The 18,497-nt window shown below is 52.8% G+C and overlaps 2 protein-coding genes across 6 annotated transcripts; both read right to left on the bottom strand.

Annotated features, from left to right (window-relative positions):
• Window positions 1-332: 332 nt before the first annotated feature.
• On the bottom strand, window positions 333-2,895 carry Rpl10a (ribosomal protein L10A). Of its 2 annotated transcripts, none has more exons than NM_011287.2 (6): window positions 2,748-2,895; window positions 2,481-2,555; window positions 2,319-2,399; window positions 1,844-1,992; window positions 669-841; window positions 333-536 (listed from the first exon to the last, which is right to left on the bottom strand). In NM_011287.2, exons 1-6 carry the CDS (start codon window positions 2,750-2,752, stop codon window positions 366-368), a joined length of 654 nt encoding a protein of 217 aa, NP_035417.2. In that variant the 5' UTR covers window positions 2,753-2,895; the 3' UTR covers window positions 333-365. The 2 variants fall into 2 exon arrangements, with proteins under 2 accessions (NP_035417.2, NP_001344557.1); NM_001357628.1 differs by having other exon boundaries at window positions 2,086-2,399; window positions 2,748-2,801.
• Window positions 2,896-4,791: 1,896 nt separating this feature from the next.
• Window positions 4,792-17,836, bottom strand: Fance (Fanconi anemia, complementation group E). 4 transcript variants are annotated; one of them, NR_028297.1, is made up of 10 exons: window positions 17,484-17,836; window positions 15,179-15,767; window positions 14,463-14,507; window positions 14,143-14,208; window positions 13,755-13,898; window positions 13,210-13,304; window positions 12,959-13,037; window positions 10,510-10,576; window positions 8,595-8,720; window positions 4,792-5,214 (listed from the first exon to the last, which is right to left on the bottom strand). NR_028297.1 is itself a non-coding variant. In NM_001163819.1 (10 exons), the coding sequence occupies exons 1-10, from the start codon at window positions 17,720-17,722 to the stop codon at window positions 5,113-5,115; spliced, it is 1,581 nt and encodes a 526-aa protein (NP_001157291.1). In that variant the 5' UTR covers window positions 17,723-17,836; the 3' UTR covers window positions 4,792-5,112. The 4 variants fall into 4 exon arrangements, 2 of the variants coding, with proteins under 2 accessions (NP_001157291.1, NP_001157292.1); NM_001163819.1 differs by having other exon boundaries at window positions 13,210-13,333; NM_001163820.1 differs by lacking the exon at window positions 8,595-8,720 and having other exon boundaries at window positions 13,210-13,333.
• Between the last annotated feature and the right edge of the window lie 661 nt (window positions 17,837-18,497).

Genomic DNA, 18,497 nt, shown 5'->3' with positions numbered 1-18,497 from the left:
CCCTGTCCCCACCTGGCTTTGAGGGGCCTGCCCAAGATGGGTGTTACCTGGAAGCTGCAGCAGACAGGAACTCTTATGCCCAGGGCTTAAAGCCATTACTGAGCAGACTATGGGTGTTCCCCTAAGGCCTGACAACAGCTACAGCCCCAAACAAAACCACGGGGGAATTAGCTTGGGAACTTCACCTAGAAAAGCCGGACTCTCTACCCACGAGGGGGTTAGAGGTACCTCTCCCACCACCTGAGAAGCATTGTAGACCCCTACAGACCCCCTCTCCCAGCTTTGGGATAGTGGCCTCACATGCCCTGCCCCCAATCACAGGCACACCAAGGCTGAGTGGCAGCAGTGAGGTTTATTGGAGCATCCTAATACAGACGCTGGGGCTTGCCCATGGTGCTCTTGATGTACAGAGCCCGCACGTTTTGCCAGTTTTTCTTAAGCAAGGACACCAAGAAATTGACAGCCAGATGAATGTTGTAGACTAGCTCATCATCGGTCATCTTCACGTGGCCAACAGCGACGGCCAAACACAGCACCTGCATGGACAGAAAAGGTCACCAGGCTAAGCTAGCATGTACCCTTTCCCCCAGTGAAAAGGCTTAACCCAGGGCTAAGGCACCCAGACCTAGCTCTTTCTGGTTTCCCCACCACACACCGCCCAGACTGACCTTCTTCATCTGGAACTTGATTGTCGATTTCACCTCATCCACTTTGGCCACCATGTTTTCATTGTGTGTCAGCAGGGAGGGGAACTTGCCAGCCTTGTTTAGGCCTGGGCCCAGGATACGTGGGATCTGCTTAATCAGAGACTCAGAGGCCAAAAAGGCATCGTACTTCTTAGCTAGAAGACACAGACACTCAGGATTGAGCCAAAAAAAAAAAAAAAAACCAAAAAAACCAAAAAAACCAACCAAACAAACAAAAACCACCAAAAAAAAAAAAAAACAAAACAAAACATTTTAAACAACCAACCCATCCTTTACAACGAGAAGGCCAAGTTGCCTCCTCAGACCCATGACTGCTGAGTAGCTCCACCCTCAAGTCCTCACAGAGGTCTTAGACCAGGATGTCCCACAATCCCTGGTGTGCTGCATAGAACTGAGGGGCTGTGATGGCCCCCACCCCTTGGATTCACTGTAAGCCTGCATTTAAATTGCCTCAAACTATGGACTGGAGAGATGGCTCAGCAGTTAAGAGTGCTGCCTTCCAGAGGTCCTGAGTTCAATTTCCAGCAGCCACATGGTGGCTCACAGCCACCTGTAATGGGATCTGAGGCTCTCATCAGCCTGCTCATATACATAAAATAAAATCTTAAGAAAAAAGCTGTCTCATTATCTGTCAAAGGTGGACCAAGGCCAGCTATCTGAGAAGCCTCAAGCAGGCCTGGGAACCATAATGTCACCTGAGAACACAGCTCAGTGACAGGGCACAGTCCTGAGCACTTCTAGAGGATAACCTTAGACCCCAGGCTGGCAACATCAGTAAGACTCAGTATTACTCCAAATCTTAAGACAGATGGAGAAACCTTCTATCTATAAAAGCAGGCATGACAACTGCCTAGCTCACAGTGGATAACTATTCCCAAAATGTATGCGGAGACAGGGGCTACCATGGAGGCTAACACGTGGGAGACACTTGTGACCCCTCCCTCGATAGGTTGTTAACTGAAAAGACTTGAAACCCAAACCAATAGCTGGCTATGAGTCAACTGCACACACTGGCGAGAGGGGAGTATCAGACCAGCCTGTGGGGCATTTTCTAACTGGTTGTGAAGCCCAATGTGTGCTGCCACTCCTGGGCAGGGGGTCATGGGTTGTGTTCAGCCCTAGTGAGCCCCACCTACCCAGCTTCTTGACCAACTTCTTGTTTTTGTTAAGCTTCTTGAGCGCCTCGATGTCCATGTGGGGGATATCCACGGCCTTGGCTTCATCACAGTGCTGCTGGTCCCCCAGAACGCACACCGAGAACTTGGGGCGTGGGGTGGACTTGAGCCTGCGTTTGGGAGGGGAGAAAACAGAACAGGTCATGGTCGGCGCTGGCCATCCCGCTAGATCTGAACGCATGGCAGGGAGCGGCAAGCCTTACCCGGAGCTCTGGGCAACACTAGCCTGGCTTCTCAGGCTAGGCGGCGGGCTCGGCCGAGGCCTCCCCACGCCTCCCCTCTTGTTTTAAGACCCAGGGTGGGGGTCCGTCCAGCCTGCCTGCCTGCAGCAGGGCTCCTGAACTACCCTGGCACGTCAGTGTCCCCGTGCCCGCCTAGGGCGCGGCCAGGCCACACGGGAACACTGAGGGCTGGGTGGGGTTAGAGCGGTGCCAACCTGACGGTGCCCGAGAAACGTTTGTCCTTCTGAGGGTCGTAGTTCTTCAGGCTGATCTGCAGCTCCACCGTCTCCAGAAACCTGAGCGAGAGGGGAGCTGTGAGCCAGGGTCGCCATGGCCGGGGATGCTCGCCCTGCCCCGGGAGGGAGGCCCGCGCTCACTTGCGGCGCTTGCGCTGGTTCCCGTGCAGGACTTCCCGCACCGCCTCGTACAGGGTGTCGCGTGAGACTTTGCTGCTGTTGGGGAGAAGCGAAGGCGTTCGGGGCCGGCCATGCTGCACCCCGGGCCCGATGACAGGCCCACGGCACGCTGGGGAAAGGCTCGCGACGCGGGGCAGTCGCCGGGAGAGCCTCCGAGACGGGCCGCGGGGCGTCCGCGGGCGTGTGGGTGCACGGATGGCGGCGGATAGCGCCACGATAACAACTTACCTCATGGCTGCGGCTGCCGCGGAAACCGGAAAGAAGGCAGAGCGCTTTGCGCATGCGCTCAAATAGAGCCCGCGTTCTCGCGAGAGTTGCCCGTTACGGGCACGTTCCGCGCTCAGCCAAGCCGGAGAGGCGCTGCAGTTTGCGGCCGCTGGGGGGGCGCCACCACGCGGCTGCACCGTGAGAACCGCTCTAGGAGCAGCAGGCAGTCCTGCATTGGGACAAGGGCTGAAGCCGGGCCCTGGGATTGGATTTCTCCCTGCTTTCTATCTTCTGCCTGCCCCATGACTTCCAGTCCCCGGCAGAACCGGTCTCCGTCATCGCCTAATTTGGTGATGAGCCCCGCAGAGCCACTGGGCAGCCGCCCCCTCTAGCCGTGCATTGTGCAATGGTCCGGCCACCGCATGTGGGCAGAGGCATGGATGACAGGAATAGCTTGAGGAAATGACCCTTGCTGAGATCTGCAGAACGGGAAAGCGCCTTGTGACTAGATTAGGATCAGATGTGCCTGGCTTAAGCCTAAGCCTCCACCTGGGAGGAGGCGCCCACCAGTCTATCCTGGCCATCTGTATAAACCGCCCCTGATTCAGCCTCCGGGCAAGGTGGACTTTGGACAAATGCCCCTGTCCTGTCTCAATTAGTTGGCATTTCAAACAAAGTCGTTCTTGTTACTTGACCCCGGTCTTCGCAGTTAATAGAGAGGCGCCGGGTCAAGGAGCGTTTGCAGGGAGCCTCCAGATCTGGAGTGACTCATTTGGAGGCATGTCACCCTCTCTGGGAACAAATCACAGATGTAGCCAGCACCCACCATTTCCAGGGAGCAGACCTACGAATAGCTCATCTCGCCTGAGCACACACACAGCAAACAGCAGGCAGGATGAAGCAGGTTCCCACAGGGTCAGAGCAGAGCAGGCAGGTTGAAGCTGCAAGTGCCATCCACACTCTAAAGGCCATCAACATGGTGAGCGGCTGACGTCTGTCTCTTAGACATTGTTCCCCTTGCTTCTGTAGTCAGATTCAGCTTGTTCTCAAAAGCCAGACCTTCTCACTGGACTGACCTCCTTGCCTCCCTGGAACAGGGACTCAGAAGCACCCAGAAACCTCAGTTCCCCACCCACTGCAGGGCTAAGGTAGGAGGATGCTGTCATGAACTTTCTCAGGCTAATTCAGTCACATCAGTTTGGCAAATTTTTGTTTCTTGGCATAGCCCCGACTCTCTTGGAATTCGCTCTGTAAACCAGGCTGGCCTTGAAATTAGAGATCTGCCTGCCTCGATCTCCTGAGTTCCAGGATTAAAGGTGTGTGCCACCGTGCCCAGCTGTGTGCTAAATATTTTTTGAGTGAGGTGCTGTGGAAATACAGATGTCACACAGGTCTGCAGCAGGCACCCTGTGTCTTTTCAGCCCATGGTGGGTTAGACATCCCTCAGATCCCAGTCCAAACCTTTGCTGCAGCTGAAGACAGAGTTCAGAGTTCTAGCAGGCCTAAGACTCCGGCTCAGCATGAAAACAAAAGTTATGGGTCCCAAGCCCACCCTTGCCCTCAGTGTAGTCCTTGACACTCATCAGGCAGCTCTGACAGACCTGCTGTGATGGGAGGGGTGGGGGCAGGTGAGGGAGTAAAGGGGGTTCTGGGAAAGTAGCCTAAGAATACAAGTGCTTGTTTGGAAGTTCTTTGTATCTGACATGCATATGTTTGTACACATTTGTGCTGTGCATGCTTGAGCACTCTGGGTTGCAAACATGCCAACACACACACACACACACACACACACACACACACACACACACACACGGGTCAGAGGTCAACCTCAGGTGCCAGTCCCTGCCTTCCATTTTGTCTCCGGCTAAGCTGGCCCTGTAGCTTTGGGGGACTCTCCTGCCCCCACCTCCAGCCATCTCAGCCACACCCACAAACTTATTTGAGACAGGGTCTCTCTCACATAGCTTAGGCTGGCCTTGAACTCCTGTGCGGTTGAAGATGACCTTGAATTCCTGATTCTCCTGGCTCTGCCTGAGGGCTGGGATGACAGGGCTGAGCCACCAAGCCTGGATGGACTGTCTTCTTTTTATTAAAACTGTTACAAAATTACTCAGTTCAGAAACAAACAAAACAGAGGAGGTCACAACATATACCTGAGCACAAAAGGCTCACACTGAAAGGCCAGCTTTTCTGCCCACCTCCCACTCATCCTCCACAGCCCCTGTATCCTGATGTTGTCAGGAGTGGTACCCAAGGCCTCCTCTCTGCTCCTTGTGGAGTCAATATGGCCCCTGCAGAGCCTGGGGTGTTGGGCAGAGGCAGCTGACTCCTGAGATGGCTGTGTGTTCTGAGACAAGCAGTCAGGGCGGTGTGTCCTTGTGTATGGTCAGTGGGTCACATGTCTCAGCGCTGCTTGCAGGGCCTTCTTCAGGAAGGTGGCGTTGGGCTCTAGGGCCACAGCCAGGTCCAGGCTCTGCTGCTCTGTGATCTGGGGAGGAGGAGTCAGGTCAGGACTGCAGCAGCCCGTCTCACGTCTCCTCAACACGCTATGGGGAGAGAGGACAGAATAGAGGACAGGCTCCTGGGCACCCAAACCTTTCTGCCCCTTGCGGTGGAGCAAGAGCCAGGAGGGCCTGGAGTTCTATCAGCAGTGGAGCTCAGAGCCGGCCCCACTGATAGATGGGCTTCAGGTGTGTCTGACCAGGCACCCGTGACCCTCCCAGGCTACAGAGGAGGAGAGGGGTTTCCGGGCATGCCTCAGACACTGCTCTCTCTCCCTGGCCTGTTCCTATGCCCTCTACGGGGCTCAGATACCCACCCCCATTCTCCAACCCCCACTCCTCAAAGAAGACAGGGGCAAAGTCTTTCCCCATCTGCAGGTCCTGATGCCTCTGGAGGACGGCCCGTCTTCCGGGATCCAGAGAGGTCTGTGGAGAAGCCAGGGGCCCCAGAACTGCACAGCACATCTCCTGGGATCATGGGGTCAACAAATTACCTGCACGATGGCCAATTTTGGCTGTCAACCTGACACGGCTGGGTAAAGACGGAGCCTCATCTGAGGAACTATTGCCATCACACTGTGGCCTCTGGGGCATTCTTGTGTCGCTGGATAACATATGAGTGCTCAGCCTACAGCAGGCAGTGCTAGCCCTGACCAGGGGGCCCTGGATTGTATAAATCAGCAAGCTGAGCCCAGCATAGTGGCCCAGCCTTTAATCCCACCACAGGAGGCAAAGGCAGGATGGTCTCTGAGTTTGAGGCCAACTAGGTCAACATAGAGCATTCAGGATAGCCTGGTCTCCATAGAGATCAGGCCAACCAAAGATACAGAGGAAGCAGGAAGCCCTAGGTCCTTCCTTCAGCACCACATAAGCCAGGTCATAGTAGTGTACCCATTAACCCTAGCACTCAGGAGCTGGAGACAGGAGGATCAGATGTTCAAGGTCACCTGGGCTGCACAGCAAATTCAAGGCCACCCTGAGCTACCTGAGATCTTGTTTATTTTATGTTCAATAGAACTTGTCTCATGTCTGTCTATGTGCGAGTTTCAGAAGCCCTGGAACTAGAGTTACAGACAGTTGTGAGCCACCAAGTGGTTGCTGGGAATTGAACTCAGGACCTCTGGAAGAACAGTCCGTGCTCTTACCCGCTGAGCCATCTCTCCAGCCTGAGATCTTGTCAAAATGAAGAGCTCCCTGACCCATGACCCACGCAGGGCCTTCTAGGACAGGCTGCTAAGCCTGGGCCAGTGAGGTGGCTCAGAGGGCGAAGGCGCTTGCTGCCAAGCTTGGCTACTTGGGACCCACACAGTGGAAGGAAAAAACAAGCTTCTCAAAGTTGTCCCCCGGCCCCTACATGTGCACACGCAAATACATAAACTTAAATGCAGTTTTAAACATTAGAATCAGGGGCTAAGAGACGGTCCCACATTTAACATCACTTGCCACTCCTCTAGGGGAACCAGATTCGGTTCCCAGCACCCACGTGGTGGCTCACAACTGTCTATAACTCCAGTTTCAGGTAATCTGGTGCCCTCTTCTGGCCTCCAAGGGCACTGCATACACGTGGTACACAGATACATGTTGAGAGAGAGAGAGAGAGAGAGAGAGAGAGAGAGATCGCACCCACACACAGATATATATAAAAGAGGCAAGCTGGAGAGATGGCTCAGCTGTTAAGAGCACTGACTATTCTTCCAGAGGTCCTGAGTTCAAGTCCCAGCAACCACTTGGTGGCTCACAACCATCTGTAATGGGATCTGGCACTCTCTTCTGCTGTGTCTGAAGACAGAGACAGTGTACTCACATAAAATAAATAAATTAAAATGAAAAAAAAAAAACCTTTGGAATTAGAACGAAATCCAGTGTGTTTATATGACCTGTGACCCCAGTGCTGGGGTTAGGAGACAGGAGATTCCTAGGGTCATTGCTCAGTCAGCCAGGCCAGGCACAGAGCTCCTGGTTTGGTGGGAAACCACGTCTGCACAATGGAGCTGCTACACAGACACTGTGGCATAAGACAGCAGCCCCAACAGAACTTGAGGCCGAGACAGCAGGAGCTAACAGTGTCTGAGGGCTGACGACAGGACAGGCTAGGAACGCACAGCCTCAGAGGGCTTTGCACAGGGCTTGAGCTACCAGAAGGAAGTCGTAACAGGCTTGCTCCAGCTGCTACTGGCTCTCACACTGCTAGCTCCTGGCTACAAGGATCCCCAAGGTCAGTCCTGGCTCACGCTGTATCTCTTGCCATGAACAGCTCTCCACCGACTCCAGCCTGTGGCCATCAATGTGTTTTTGGTGTTTGGGATAGGAGTGAACCTCTCATATAACATGGACTGGCCTCGAATTTGCTATGTACAGAGCTTAGCTTTTTTTATTTTTTATTTTATTTTATTTTTTTGTTTGTTTGTTTGTTTGTTTTTGGTTTTTCGAGACAGGGTTTCTCTTTATAGCTCTGGCTTGTCCTGGAGCTCACCTTGTAGACCAGGCTGGCCTCGAACTCAGAAATCCGCCTGCCTCTGCCTCCCAAGTGCTGGGATTAAAGGCCTGCACCACCACGCCCGGCTTTAGCTTTTTTTAAAAAAAAGAGAAAAGAAAGCCTCATGTATTCAAGGCTGGCCTTGAACTTCTAATCTTCTTGTCTCCAGCTCCTCAGAGCTGGGATGTTATGTGCCCCCCCAAACCCCACATCCAATTTACAAAGTATAAGGAATTGAGCCCAGGATTATGTCTAAGCTAGACATACACATTGCTACATCCTTAGCCCCTCCCCTTTTATTATTATTGTTACTAATTTTTATGTAACAAAAATTACATAAAACAGTCTCAATACAGCCCTGGCTGTCCTGGAACTTACTATGTAAACTAGGCCAGCCTCAAATTCAAGAGATCCACCTACCTCTGCCTCCTGAGAGCCTAGACTAAAGGTGTTCGCCACCATGTCTAGCTTTATCCATTTATTTATTTATTAATTTATTTATTTTGTTTTCGAGACAGGATTTCTCTGTATAGCCCTGGCTGTCCTGGAACTCTACGCCTCCCGAGTGCTGGGATTAAAGGCATGCACCACCACTGCCTGGCTATTCATTCATTTTTGTGTTTTGTATTTATTTGCCTCACTGTGTATCCCAGACTGGCCTTGAGCTTAGAGCAATCCCCCTGCCTCAGCCTGCTCCATTCATTCACCACCCCCCAGTCACAACCCCCAATAAGGCTTAGCTGCCCTCCTCCTTTGTCACCAAATGCCTGTGCAAGCAAGACTCCTCCCAGGTATGACAGCTAGAGACAGGGTCAGCTCAAGGGGAACTCCCCAATGCCCCACATACTACCAGCAGAGTTCCTGGCTGGGTGAGCCCCTGTTGACACTCACACTGGTCTGGTACTTGGTCATCACCGTCAGCATCAGCTTGGCATAGGCCATGGAGGTAGTGGCTGCTGGTCCCTCTTTGCAGAGCCTCTGCACTAAGACACTGAACACCTCAGGGGTCATCTCTACCTGCATGCATTGGGACATGGAACAGCGTCACAGGACAGCGTCGACCCCAAGCTGTCCATCTCCTAGCAGGTAGCTGAACAGAGTGCTCTATAATGTTCCTCCACAAACCTCAGTATTGAAGTCTTGGTCCCAGGGCGAGGTACTGGGAGGTAGGGTCTGTCTAAAGGGGACGGTGGTAGCCTGGCCCTGTTCTCTCTCTGCTTGCCGGCTGCCATCGCCAGAGCAGCCTACTGGTCACAAACTCCTTCCACCACGATGGTGCCTCATACAGGTCTAGGAGCAACGGAGCCAACAGCGAGAGAAGCCTCTGACCTGTGGACGCAGCCAGCCTTTCTTCTGCTCTTTCCCTCAGGCAGTTTGTCTCAGTAAGAGAAAGCTAACGCACAGCTGTCTCCACAGCTGGACAACAGAGCCCAGCTGAAGGCTGAGAAGAGGATACTGAGCTGGCATGAGTTGGCAGCTACAGGTCTTACAGAAGAGCAACTGCCCTTGCAAAGGTTTAGTCAGGGCCATGGGGAGCCAGTGACTCTCGCCTGCCTCAGTAGATACTGAAGCCAGGCCAGGGTGAGGTTCTGAGGGGCACTGCCAGCTCTTCATGCTAACGAAGGACCACTAGCACCAGGTGGCAGTCAGCATGTCACACGCGCCATCTTGAAATCTCCCCACACTGTTGTCTCTACTCTCAGATAAGGAGACCTGGGCATGATCGGACACAGCCAATCCCTGTGAAGCTCCATCAGCATCTGCCAACTTGATGGATTTAGAATCACCATAGAAACACATCTCCCTCAGCCTCCCACCATGACAGGCTGTACCCTTAAACTGGCAGCCAAAACCAAGCCTTCCTTCTTCAGGTTGATTTTGTGAGCTATTTTATCACAGCAAGAGGAGTAATTACTCAATTACCTAAGATGCAAACATGGGAGAAGCCAGGAATGGTGTGGTTCACCAATAATCTGAGGACTTGGGGCAGGAGCCCAAGGTCAGCTTTCTATACATTGAGGTTCAAGAGCAGCCTGGACTACTTGAGAACCTGTCTCAAATAATAATGATGATGACAATAATAATATAATGATGGAGAATTTTAGGTGGTAATATAGGAAAGTGCTAATCTACCACTGTAAGAGGGCAGAGCTGGGGCTGGGGCTGGGGCTCTGTTGATGAAGCCCATGACTGGCATGCATGGAGCCCTGGGTTCAGTATCTTGTATCACATAAAATATGGCATGGTGACACACAGCATGTACAGAGTCCTAAGCTCAAACTCCAGGTGGACACACAAAAGGCAGGTACACTGGGCCCAGGGCTGGTGAACCTCAGCCCCCGTGAGAAGCAAGGAAGACCAGTTTAAGGCCCGCTGTCTAAGCAGCCAATGTGAGTGTTGCCCTAACTGCTGCTGTTTCTCTGAAACAGTGAGAGCTGAGCGCCAGGCCGGGAAGTCAGATGCCTGGGACAGTCAGGGGAACATTTTGCTTCGCTCCTGTTGAGTTTTTAAAGACTCTGACCTCGTGTGTTAGTGCACACCTGTAGTCCTAGCATGAAGAAGAATGACCAGGAGTTCAAAGTCACCCTCCAGCACACAGGGATTTTAGGGCAGCCTGGGCCACATGATAGAGAAGTGGAGATGCCAATCCCAAGGCAGGTGCTACCAAAAGTCAGGGCTAGGTGACCAGGGGTCAGCTTTCTGTCCCTGCCTGCATCTGCAGGGCCTTCTGCAGTGACACAGGTATAAGACAGTGGCCTGCTTGCCTAACCCCGAAACCCGGAGCCTCTCAAGGGAGCACACTCACCTGCCGTTCCAGGAGCGTCTGCAACACCAGGAACGTCTCTTCTCGCCAGGCCAGCTCCAGGACCTGCCTGCACAGAAGACACCTGGTAAGGCCTATCCCCAAAGCCACTCGGGGTCCACAGTAGAACAGCGTCAGCCTTACCCTAGCAGCTGCAGACCCCAGAACCATCCTGGGTTTGATCTCAGGCTTTATCACCATCTTTTTTTTTTTTTTTTTTTGCACTGAGTATGGAAGCCACATCGGCTCTGAAGCTAAGTGATCAGTGAGCGGTGGCTGGCATTATTTGAGGCTACTACCCCACCCCACTATGGTTTGTGTTTTATATATATATAAAATATAAATATATATATATGTGTGTGTATGTATATATAGATAGATACATATACATACACACACACACATATATATATACACACACATACATATAATAATTTCTATAGCTGTCTTCAGACACACCAGAAGAGGGCATCAGATCTCATTACCGATGGTTGTAGGCCACCATGTGGTTGCTGGGAATTGAACTCAGGACCTCTGGAAGAGCAGTCAGTGGTCTTAACTGCTGAGCCATCTCTCCAGGCACCCCACACACATACCCCGTTTTTGTTTTGTTTGTTCATTTGTTTTTCCCCTTTGAAAGACTCACAACTATGTGTTCTAACACTCAGAACGCAGAGGCAGATGGATCTCTGAGTTCAGCCTGGTCTACAGAGTGAGTTCTAGGATAGCCAAGGTTACACAGAGAAACCCTATCTTGGAAAACCAAAAAGGACCTACTCTGTAGCCCAGGCTGGCCTGGAATTCAAAGCAATCCTCCGGCCTCACTGAGATTTGACACACGAACCATCAAGCCTGGCTCTAAGCAGCATCTCTAGTCTATGTCTGGCTGTGGGATCTTTTTTCTATTCATTTCAGCTGCACTCATCCAGGGTCCACCATGTGGACTCAGTCCACCGTTAGTTACCCAGCGAGTCATCTCTTCAGCCTAACTTTTTGTTTTGTTTGTTTTTAAGATTTTTATTCTTTTTGATTATGTGCAGTTGTGTGTGTGTCACCTAAGTTCAGGTAACCAGGAAGGCAACGAGTGTCAGAGGCCTTGGAGCTAAAGTTACAAGCAGCTGTGAGCCACCTGACGTGGGTGCTGGGAAGCAAACTTGGCTCTTCTGTAAGGACAGCATACTCTTTTTTCTTTTTTTTTAAAGATTTATTTATAATATGTTTAAGTACAGTGTAGCTGTTATCAGACACAACAGAAGAGGGCGTCAGATCTCATTACAGATGGTTGTGAGCCACCATGTGGTTGCTGGGATTTGAACTCAGGATCTTCAGAAGAGCAGTCATTGCTCTTACCCCCTGAGACATCTCTCCAGCCCCTGATAGCACACTCTTAACTGTTGTCTCCCTAGCCCCTATATTTATGTTTAGGAAACAATGTACCCCAGGCTGGCCCCAAACTTGCCATGCAGTCAGGATTAGTCTTAAACTCTTGACCCTCCTGCCTCTACTTCCCATGGCTAAGACTTCAGGCTTACACCACTAATGCCCAGCCATTTGATTTTACTGCCTAAATTTAATCCTGATTTTGAGCCCTTACATACTAGAAATATTACATGAATCTTGGTGTTGAGATGCATATGTGTTAAACACGTGCTCTCCCACTGAGCAACACCAAGTACCTTGGATGCTTGGTTTTCTGTGAACTCATGGTATGTACTACCACACAGACTACCTCAAAAATCCCCACAGAGGGACTACTGGGCTCAGAGACAAGGAGTGAGGAGTTCTGGCTTGTGTGCCTTGTAATCCCAGCACATGGGAGGCAGGTGGTGGGAGTTCAAGGCTAGCCTCAGCTATGAAGTTATGCTCAAGGCCAGCCTGGGCTACATGAAACCCTGCTTTGAAAATAAATAAACAAGCCAGGTGTGGTGGTGCACGCCTTTAATTCCAGCACTTGGGAGGCAGAGGCAGGCAGATTTCTGAGTTTGAGACCAGCCTGGTCTACAGAGTGAGTTCCAGGACAGCCAAGGCTACACGGAGAAACCCTGTTTCAAACAACCAAAATAGATAGATAGATAGATAGATAGATAGATAGATAGATAGATAGATAGATAGATAGATAGATAGATAAACACAAACAAGCTTGAGTTAATAAACAAGGCCAGGATTGAACTCACGTCTGACTCTAGCAACGCTCTTCAACACCACAGCATATCCTGGCTAAGCTGAGCTACTTCTTAGAGGGACCACACACCGAAAAACTGGGGAAGATGCCCGGCATACCACCCAACATGGGCCCAGAGGAAAGGCCACCAGGCAGGTTTAAGATCCCAGTGCCACGGTGGGCATGCGTACTTGTGTGTGTGCACAGTGCTGGGGGTGAAACCATGGCCTCACGCAGGCTTGGCCTGGGGAGAAAGTGGAGTGGGGTTAGCTTTGAAGTCTGCACACTTACCCCAAAATCTGGACCTGCATGTCTGACTCCAGGGACTCATCCTTTATGAGGGAACACAGTAACTCGGTCTGCGCAGGACCTGGGCCAGACACAGGAGAGGAGAGAGGGCTGGGGAAGGCAGGGGAAGGCTGCCAGGGTCAGGATGCCCGCTGTTGGGCAAGTTACTCACTGAAGCCCTTACTCCCAGCAGGTCCCTTGGGGTGAAGTGTGCTGGGCACAAAGGGTGGGGCTGGAACTGTTTCTGCACGCACCTACACGAGGGTCCTGGAGCAAGGGACAGAGGACAGCCCTGCAGATGGCGTAGGTGTACTTTACACAGAAGGAGACGAGGGCCACTCTGAGAAGCCTGGAGGCAGAAGACGGCAGGGAGCGGATCTAGTCACAAGGGAGAGTCACAAGTCACAGGGTCACATCTTCCCTTTAGGATTGTTTATCTCACACACATTTCAGACAGCAGGCTATGTTTCAGAGGAAAAGCCAAGTGTCTGTATCTATCTAGGATCACAGTGGCTTCCAAATCTGAAAGCCCCACCTGGGGCCCAGGCGATAAGAAGTTAACATTTTTTTTTTCAGTTTTTCGAGACAGGGTTTCTCTGTATAGCTCTGGCTGTCCTGGAACTCACTCTGTAGACCAGGCTGGCCTCGAACGTGCACCACCACCCCCGGCAGAAGTTAACATTTGTAACAACATACAGCCAGAAGCCCAACCCTCTACCCCTCTTCCAACCCCTTCCTTAGGACTCAAAGGATTCACATTGTTCCCATCCCATTGTTCCCATTGAGCCCCTGTGCCCACCCGGTCAAGAAAGAGGCTCCTGGCCAGCACAGAGGCATTGCTGAGGCTGAGGGCTGGTGTGAGACCCATCAGGTGGCTGCAGAGCTGCAGGAGACCTCCGTCAGGGAGCTGGGGTAGCTGTAGTTCGCTGCATAGCAACTCCATCTGGGTGGGGGAACACCGAGGACACTCAGCTGCCTCTGCCAGGCTACAAGCCCAGTGGGCAACTGAAAGGACAGGCAGGGACAAGAGGAGGGGAGAGGAGGAGGGGACATGGCCCAGAGCAGGGAGAAATGTGACAGTGGGAGGAGCTTGGAGAGGCGGAGAAAGCAAGCCCCTCCCCTGAGCTTCATGGGAGGCGTGGAAACGGTCAGGTGCAGGGGTGACCTCAGGGCAGGGCCTGTCTCACCTCGCTGGGACTACATTCATGAAGAAACTGCAGGTCCACTAGGGGCTTCTCCTGACCCTCCAGCCCCTGGGGAGGCAAATCCTACGTAAGGGCCAGCAGAGTCCTCGTGACAGGTCACAGAGGCTACTCTTGAAAGGCACTCCTAGAGGAGAACATCTTGGGGGATGATGGCCTATCCAAGTATGGTCCTAGAGTGCCTGTCAGATTTCTGTACTCCCCAGCCCCATGCCGGAGTCCATGATCTGGGGCTTCCCTGGGCACAGCTACGGTACAGAGAGAAGCCAGAAGGAGGGCTGTAGTGGACGGGGAGAGCTTGTCACCTCCTGGAAGGCCTTCAGCAGCAGCTGCAGCCTGGGCACCTGGTCCTGTGGAAGAGAGTGCAGTCATGGAAGATCTGTGGTGCAGCAGGCCCTCTCAGCTCCCTCTGTGGGAAACACCCCGCGCAAGCGCTGGGGAACGGGGCCCAGCACCCACACTAGGCTCCTCACAATCTCCAATCCCTGTAACTCTAGCTCTGGGAGCTCCGACGCCCTCTTCTGGCCTCCATGGGCACGACACGCGTGTGGTACACACAAGGGCAAGCAGGCACACACATAAGCTAAATAAAACTTCTAAAGGGGGTGTGGGGCACACCACTGGGAGCTGACAGGCAAAGGCAATTCAGAAGAAGCAGGTATGGGCTGTCTCCACCTAGATGCCTAGAGCAGCCTATGTGAAGCCCAGCCCACTGCTGTCTTCTCTGCACCCAGCCTCAATGGGGTAGGTAGACCCTGGATGAGCAGACAGGCTCTTGATATGACTCACAGAGCCAGGCAGAGCAGCAGGAACCGAACCCACACCCGAGCCCGTCAGGACAGGTGCTTCCCGATCCTAGGAACTCCCTCCTCACCCGTCAGTTTGGGAAGGGGAAGCCCACAACCCACAACCCACCCCTTATCCCTGGCCCATGGATTACAGAGAGGTCCCTGCTGGAAGCCGTGTCTCAACCAGCTTTCACCACTACCCAGAAGCAACCAGCTTCCCAAGCACACCATACCTGGACAACTTTGGGCAACTCCACACTCTCAGCGGGACCCTTGGGACCCTCCACGCCAGGGCCAGTCTCCGGAGCCTGGGCGTCAGTGTCAGGCAACACGCCTCCTGCATCTGGTGGGGATCCCAGCGACTCCAGCGTGGGTCTCTCCTCCGGTTCCTTTCCTTCCACCGCCTCCTCACAGCCCCGGAACCTTTTAGGGGATCTCTCTGACTCAGGGCTGGCAGCCTCTTCTGGCTCTTTCGTCCGTTTCCCGCAAAGCTGTGAGAGTCTGTCCTCTTGTTCAGGATCTGGAGCCAGGGCCAGTTTCAGCCCCCTCCCCCCTTGGCCCAGCCGCCCACACAGGTCCCGGAGCTGTAACTGACAGCTTCTGGTCAATGGAGAAGATCCCTCAGCGACTCCAACCCCCACATCCCTTCGCAGCAGCTCCCCCAGGGCATGGAGCCAGGCATCAGTGGTAGAGGACACATCCTGATGGTGGAGCTGCAGCACAGAGCGGAGTCCGCTTTCAGGTAAGGATGGTAGGAGAGCCAGCAGCAGGGACAGCAGGTTCTTCTGGCAGACCCCAGGCAGCCGGAGCAACAGTGGGACCCTAAGAACAAAAGATTTTTGTTTTCTGAGTTGGGGGGCAGCGGGGGAAGGCTCACTATGTAATCCAGGCTGGTCTTAACCCCTCAAACCTCCTGCCTTAGTACCCTAAGTGCTGATCACAGGCATGTACCACCATACTGGTTGGGGCATACTGGCTCTGGAGTTGAACACTGTGGCAGGCAACAGGCAGGGACTGGATGGCAGGACCTTCGAGAGCTGCCTAGGGTAGGTGGCCAGGTCTGGTGGCACATACCTTTAATCCCAGCACTTGCAAAGCTAAGGTAGACAGATCTCTATGAGTTTGAGGCCAGTCAGAGCTAAACAATGAGACTCTGTCTCCAAAACAAAACAAGCAGGGGTCGCTGAGGATGGAGGGGTCAGGGACCCCTGACATGCACGGGCCCTGTTCTTAGATCCCTGCATCAGAAAGGGCTTCACAGAGCAAGTGAGCCAGGAAGCAGAAAGAAAGAACCCCATAACAACCCTTAATCCCACCCTTTACTGCTCCTAAGGGGCCGGCTGCTGCAAACAGCTGGCATATCCTCTCTCAACCCTGGCCTCCAGAGCTTCCCAGGGTCCCATGACTTTAGCTCTCTAGGATTCTACTGAGGTAGCCAGTGTGACCTGAACCAAGTGACCATGTCTTCAAGCCTCCCCCTGTGTCAGGGCCATTATCACACCAAGGTGCCTGTCATGTGAGGATAATAGAGAAATATATATTGGAAATATAGGAAATATATATAATATAGAGAAATATATATAGAAAATATAGGAGATATATATGTGTATATATACATATACATACATACATACATATATACATATATACATACACACACACACACACACACACACACATATATATATATATATATATATATATATATATATATATATATATCCTTTATTGTGATAGGGTTTCTCTGTGTAGCCCTCGCTATCCTGGAACTCGCTCTGTATACCATGCTGGCCTCAAACTCACAAGAGATCTGTCAGTCTCTAGTTTTCTTGGCCTGTGCAGTCTTGGTTTCCAACTTGAAGCAATCCTCCTGTCTCAGCTTCCTGACCGCTGAAACCAGACCCTACACTGTATGACCTGTATTTTTGTTTTTCGAGACAGGGTTTCTCTGTATAGCCCTGGCTGTCCTGGAACTCAGAAATCCGCCTCCCTCTGCCTCCCGAGCGCTGCGATTAAAGGCATGTGCCCCCACGCCCGGCATGACCTGTATTTTTAACACAGGTGTCCACTTGACAAGAACATCTGTATTAGAGATACATTATTTGTGTTTTGGCAGAGTCTATGTTGTCCTGGGTGGTCTTGAACTTAAAGATCCTCATGCCTCTGCCTACTGGGTAGTGCTATTACCAGCGTGCACCACCACACCCCGCCTTTTATTCTTCTTAGGACAGAGTCTCACTCTGTTGCCCTGGAACTCAAGAGACATATGCTCGCCTCTGCCTCCAAATGCTGGAGTTAAAGCCATGCACCAGCAGCTCAGCAACTGGAGATGGAAGCAAAGCAAACAAACTCAGTCTGCACTTAGAATTCTGCCTGACAAAATGCGTGTCTCAGCCCAGTGCTGGCACGCGCACTTGTAATCCTGTCACCGAGGACATGGCTGCCGGAGTTCCAGGCTAACTTAGGCTAGATGGAACCCTGCCTCAACTACACAAATAAGCAGGGGGGAGGCGGCGGGGGCCACGGGCGGGGACTCACAGCTCTAGGCGGCCGTCGGGGCCCCGCACCTCGGGCTCTAAGTGGCCCAGCGCCTCCAGGAAGCCATCCCAAGGGAAGTGCTCCGCGCGGCGGCCGAGGGCGCGCAGAACCCCTAGCCCGCGCCGCGCACCCTCAGGCCCTGCCTGTAGCGCCTGAAGCAGGAGGCGGGCAGGGGCCTCCAGGCTCGCCCAGGGCGCCGCTCCGGCCGAGGCTACGGAGTCCGACCCCGGCGTCGCCAGCGCAGAGCGGACGCGGGGCGGCGGCTAGGACACGCGGGATCGGAGCGCCACTCCAGCCGCGCAAAGCTCCCGAAGCCAAGGAAAGCCGGAGCACCCTGTAGAGCCTGAAGGGGCGGGATCTAGCGATCGGGGCGGGGCCGGAAGGGACGTGATCATCGGGAGGGGGCGGGACCATCAACTAACCAGACCTGTAAGAGAGCGTCCAGGAGAGGGGCGGAGCGGGGACGGAGCGAGGGCATCAGGAAGCAACTTAACTCCCTGCATAGTACGAGAAGCCCGCGAAGGGGCGGGGCCGGTTCCTGCGTCTGGAGCCAATCTGATCCGCGCTTGATGGAGCGGCTGTACTATACTGCTGCCTAATCTTAGTCCTTCTCCACGTCTTTTTAAAATGTTTCTTTTCAAAAATTATTTTATGCCGGGCGTGGTGGCGCACGCCTTTAATCCCAGCACTCGGGAGGCAGAGGCAGGCGGATTTCTGAGTTCGAGGCCAGCCTGGTCTACAGAGTGAGTTCCAGGACAGCCAGGGCTATACAGAGAAACCCTGTCTCGAGAAAAAAAAAAAAAGCAAAAATTATTTTATGCGTATGGGTGATTTGCTTGTATATATGTAAATGCACTATGTCTAGTGCCCGCGGAGGCCAGAAGAGGGCGTGGGATGTCCTGGGACTGGAGTTAGCGGCTGTAAATTTACATGTGGGGTCCTCTGCAAGAGCAGCTAATACTCTTAACCGCTGAGCCATCATCCCTCCAACTCTGTTTCCATTTTGCCTTTTCT

Source organism: Mus musculus, chromosome 17, assembly GCF_000001635.26.
Source record: "Mus musculus strain C57BL/6J chromosome 17, GRCm38.p6 C57BL/6J".
NCBI lineage: Eukaryota > Metazoa > Chordata > Mammalia > Rodentia > Muridae > Mus > Mus musculus.
Note: the sequence above shows the minus strand (reverse complement) of the source record. Positions and strands in the feature narration are given on the sequence as shown.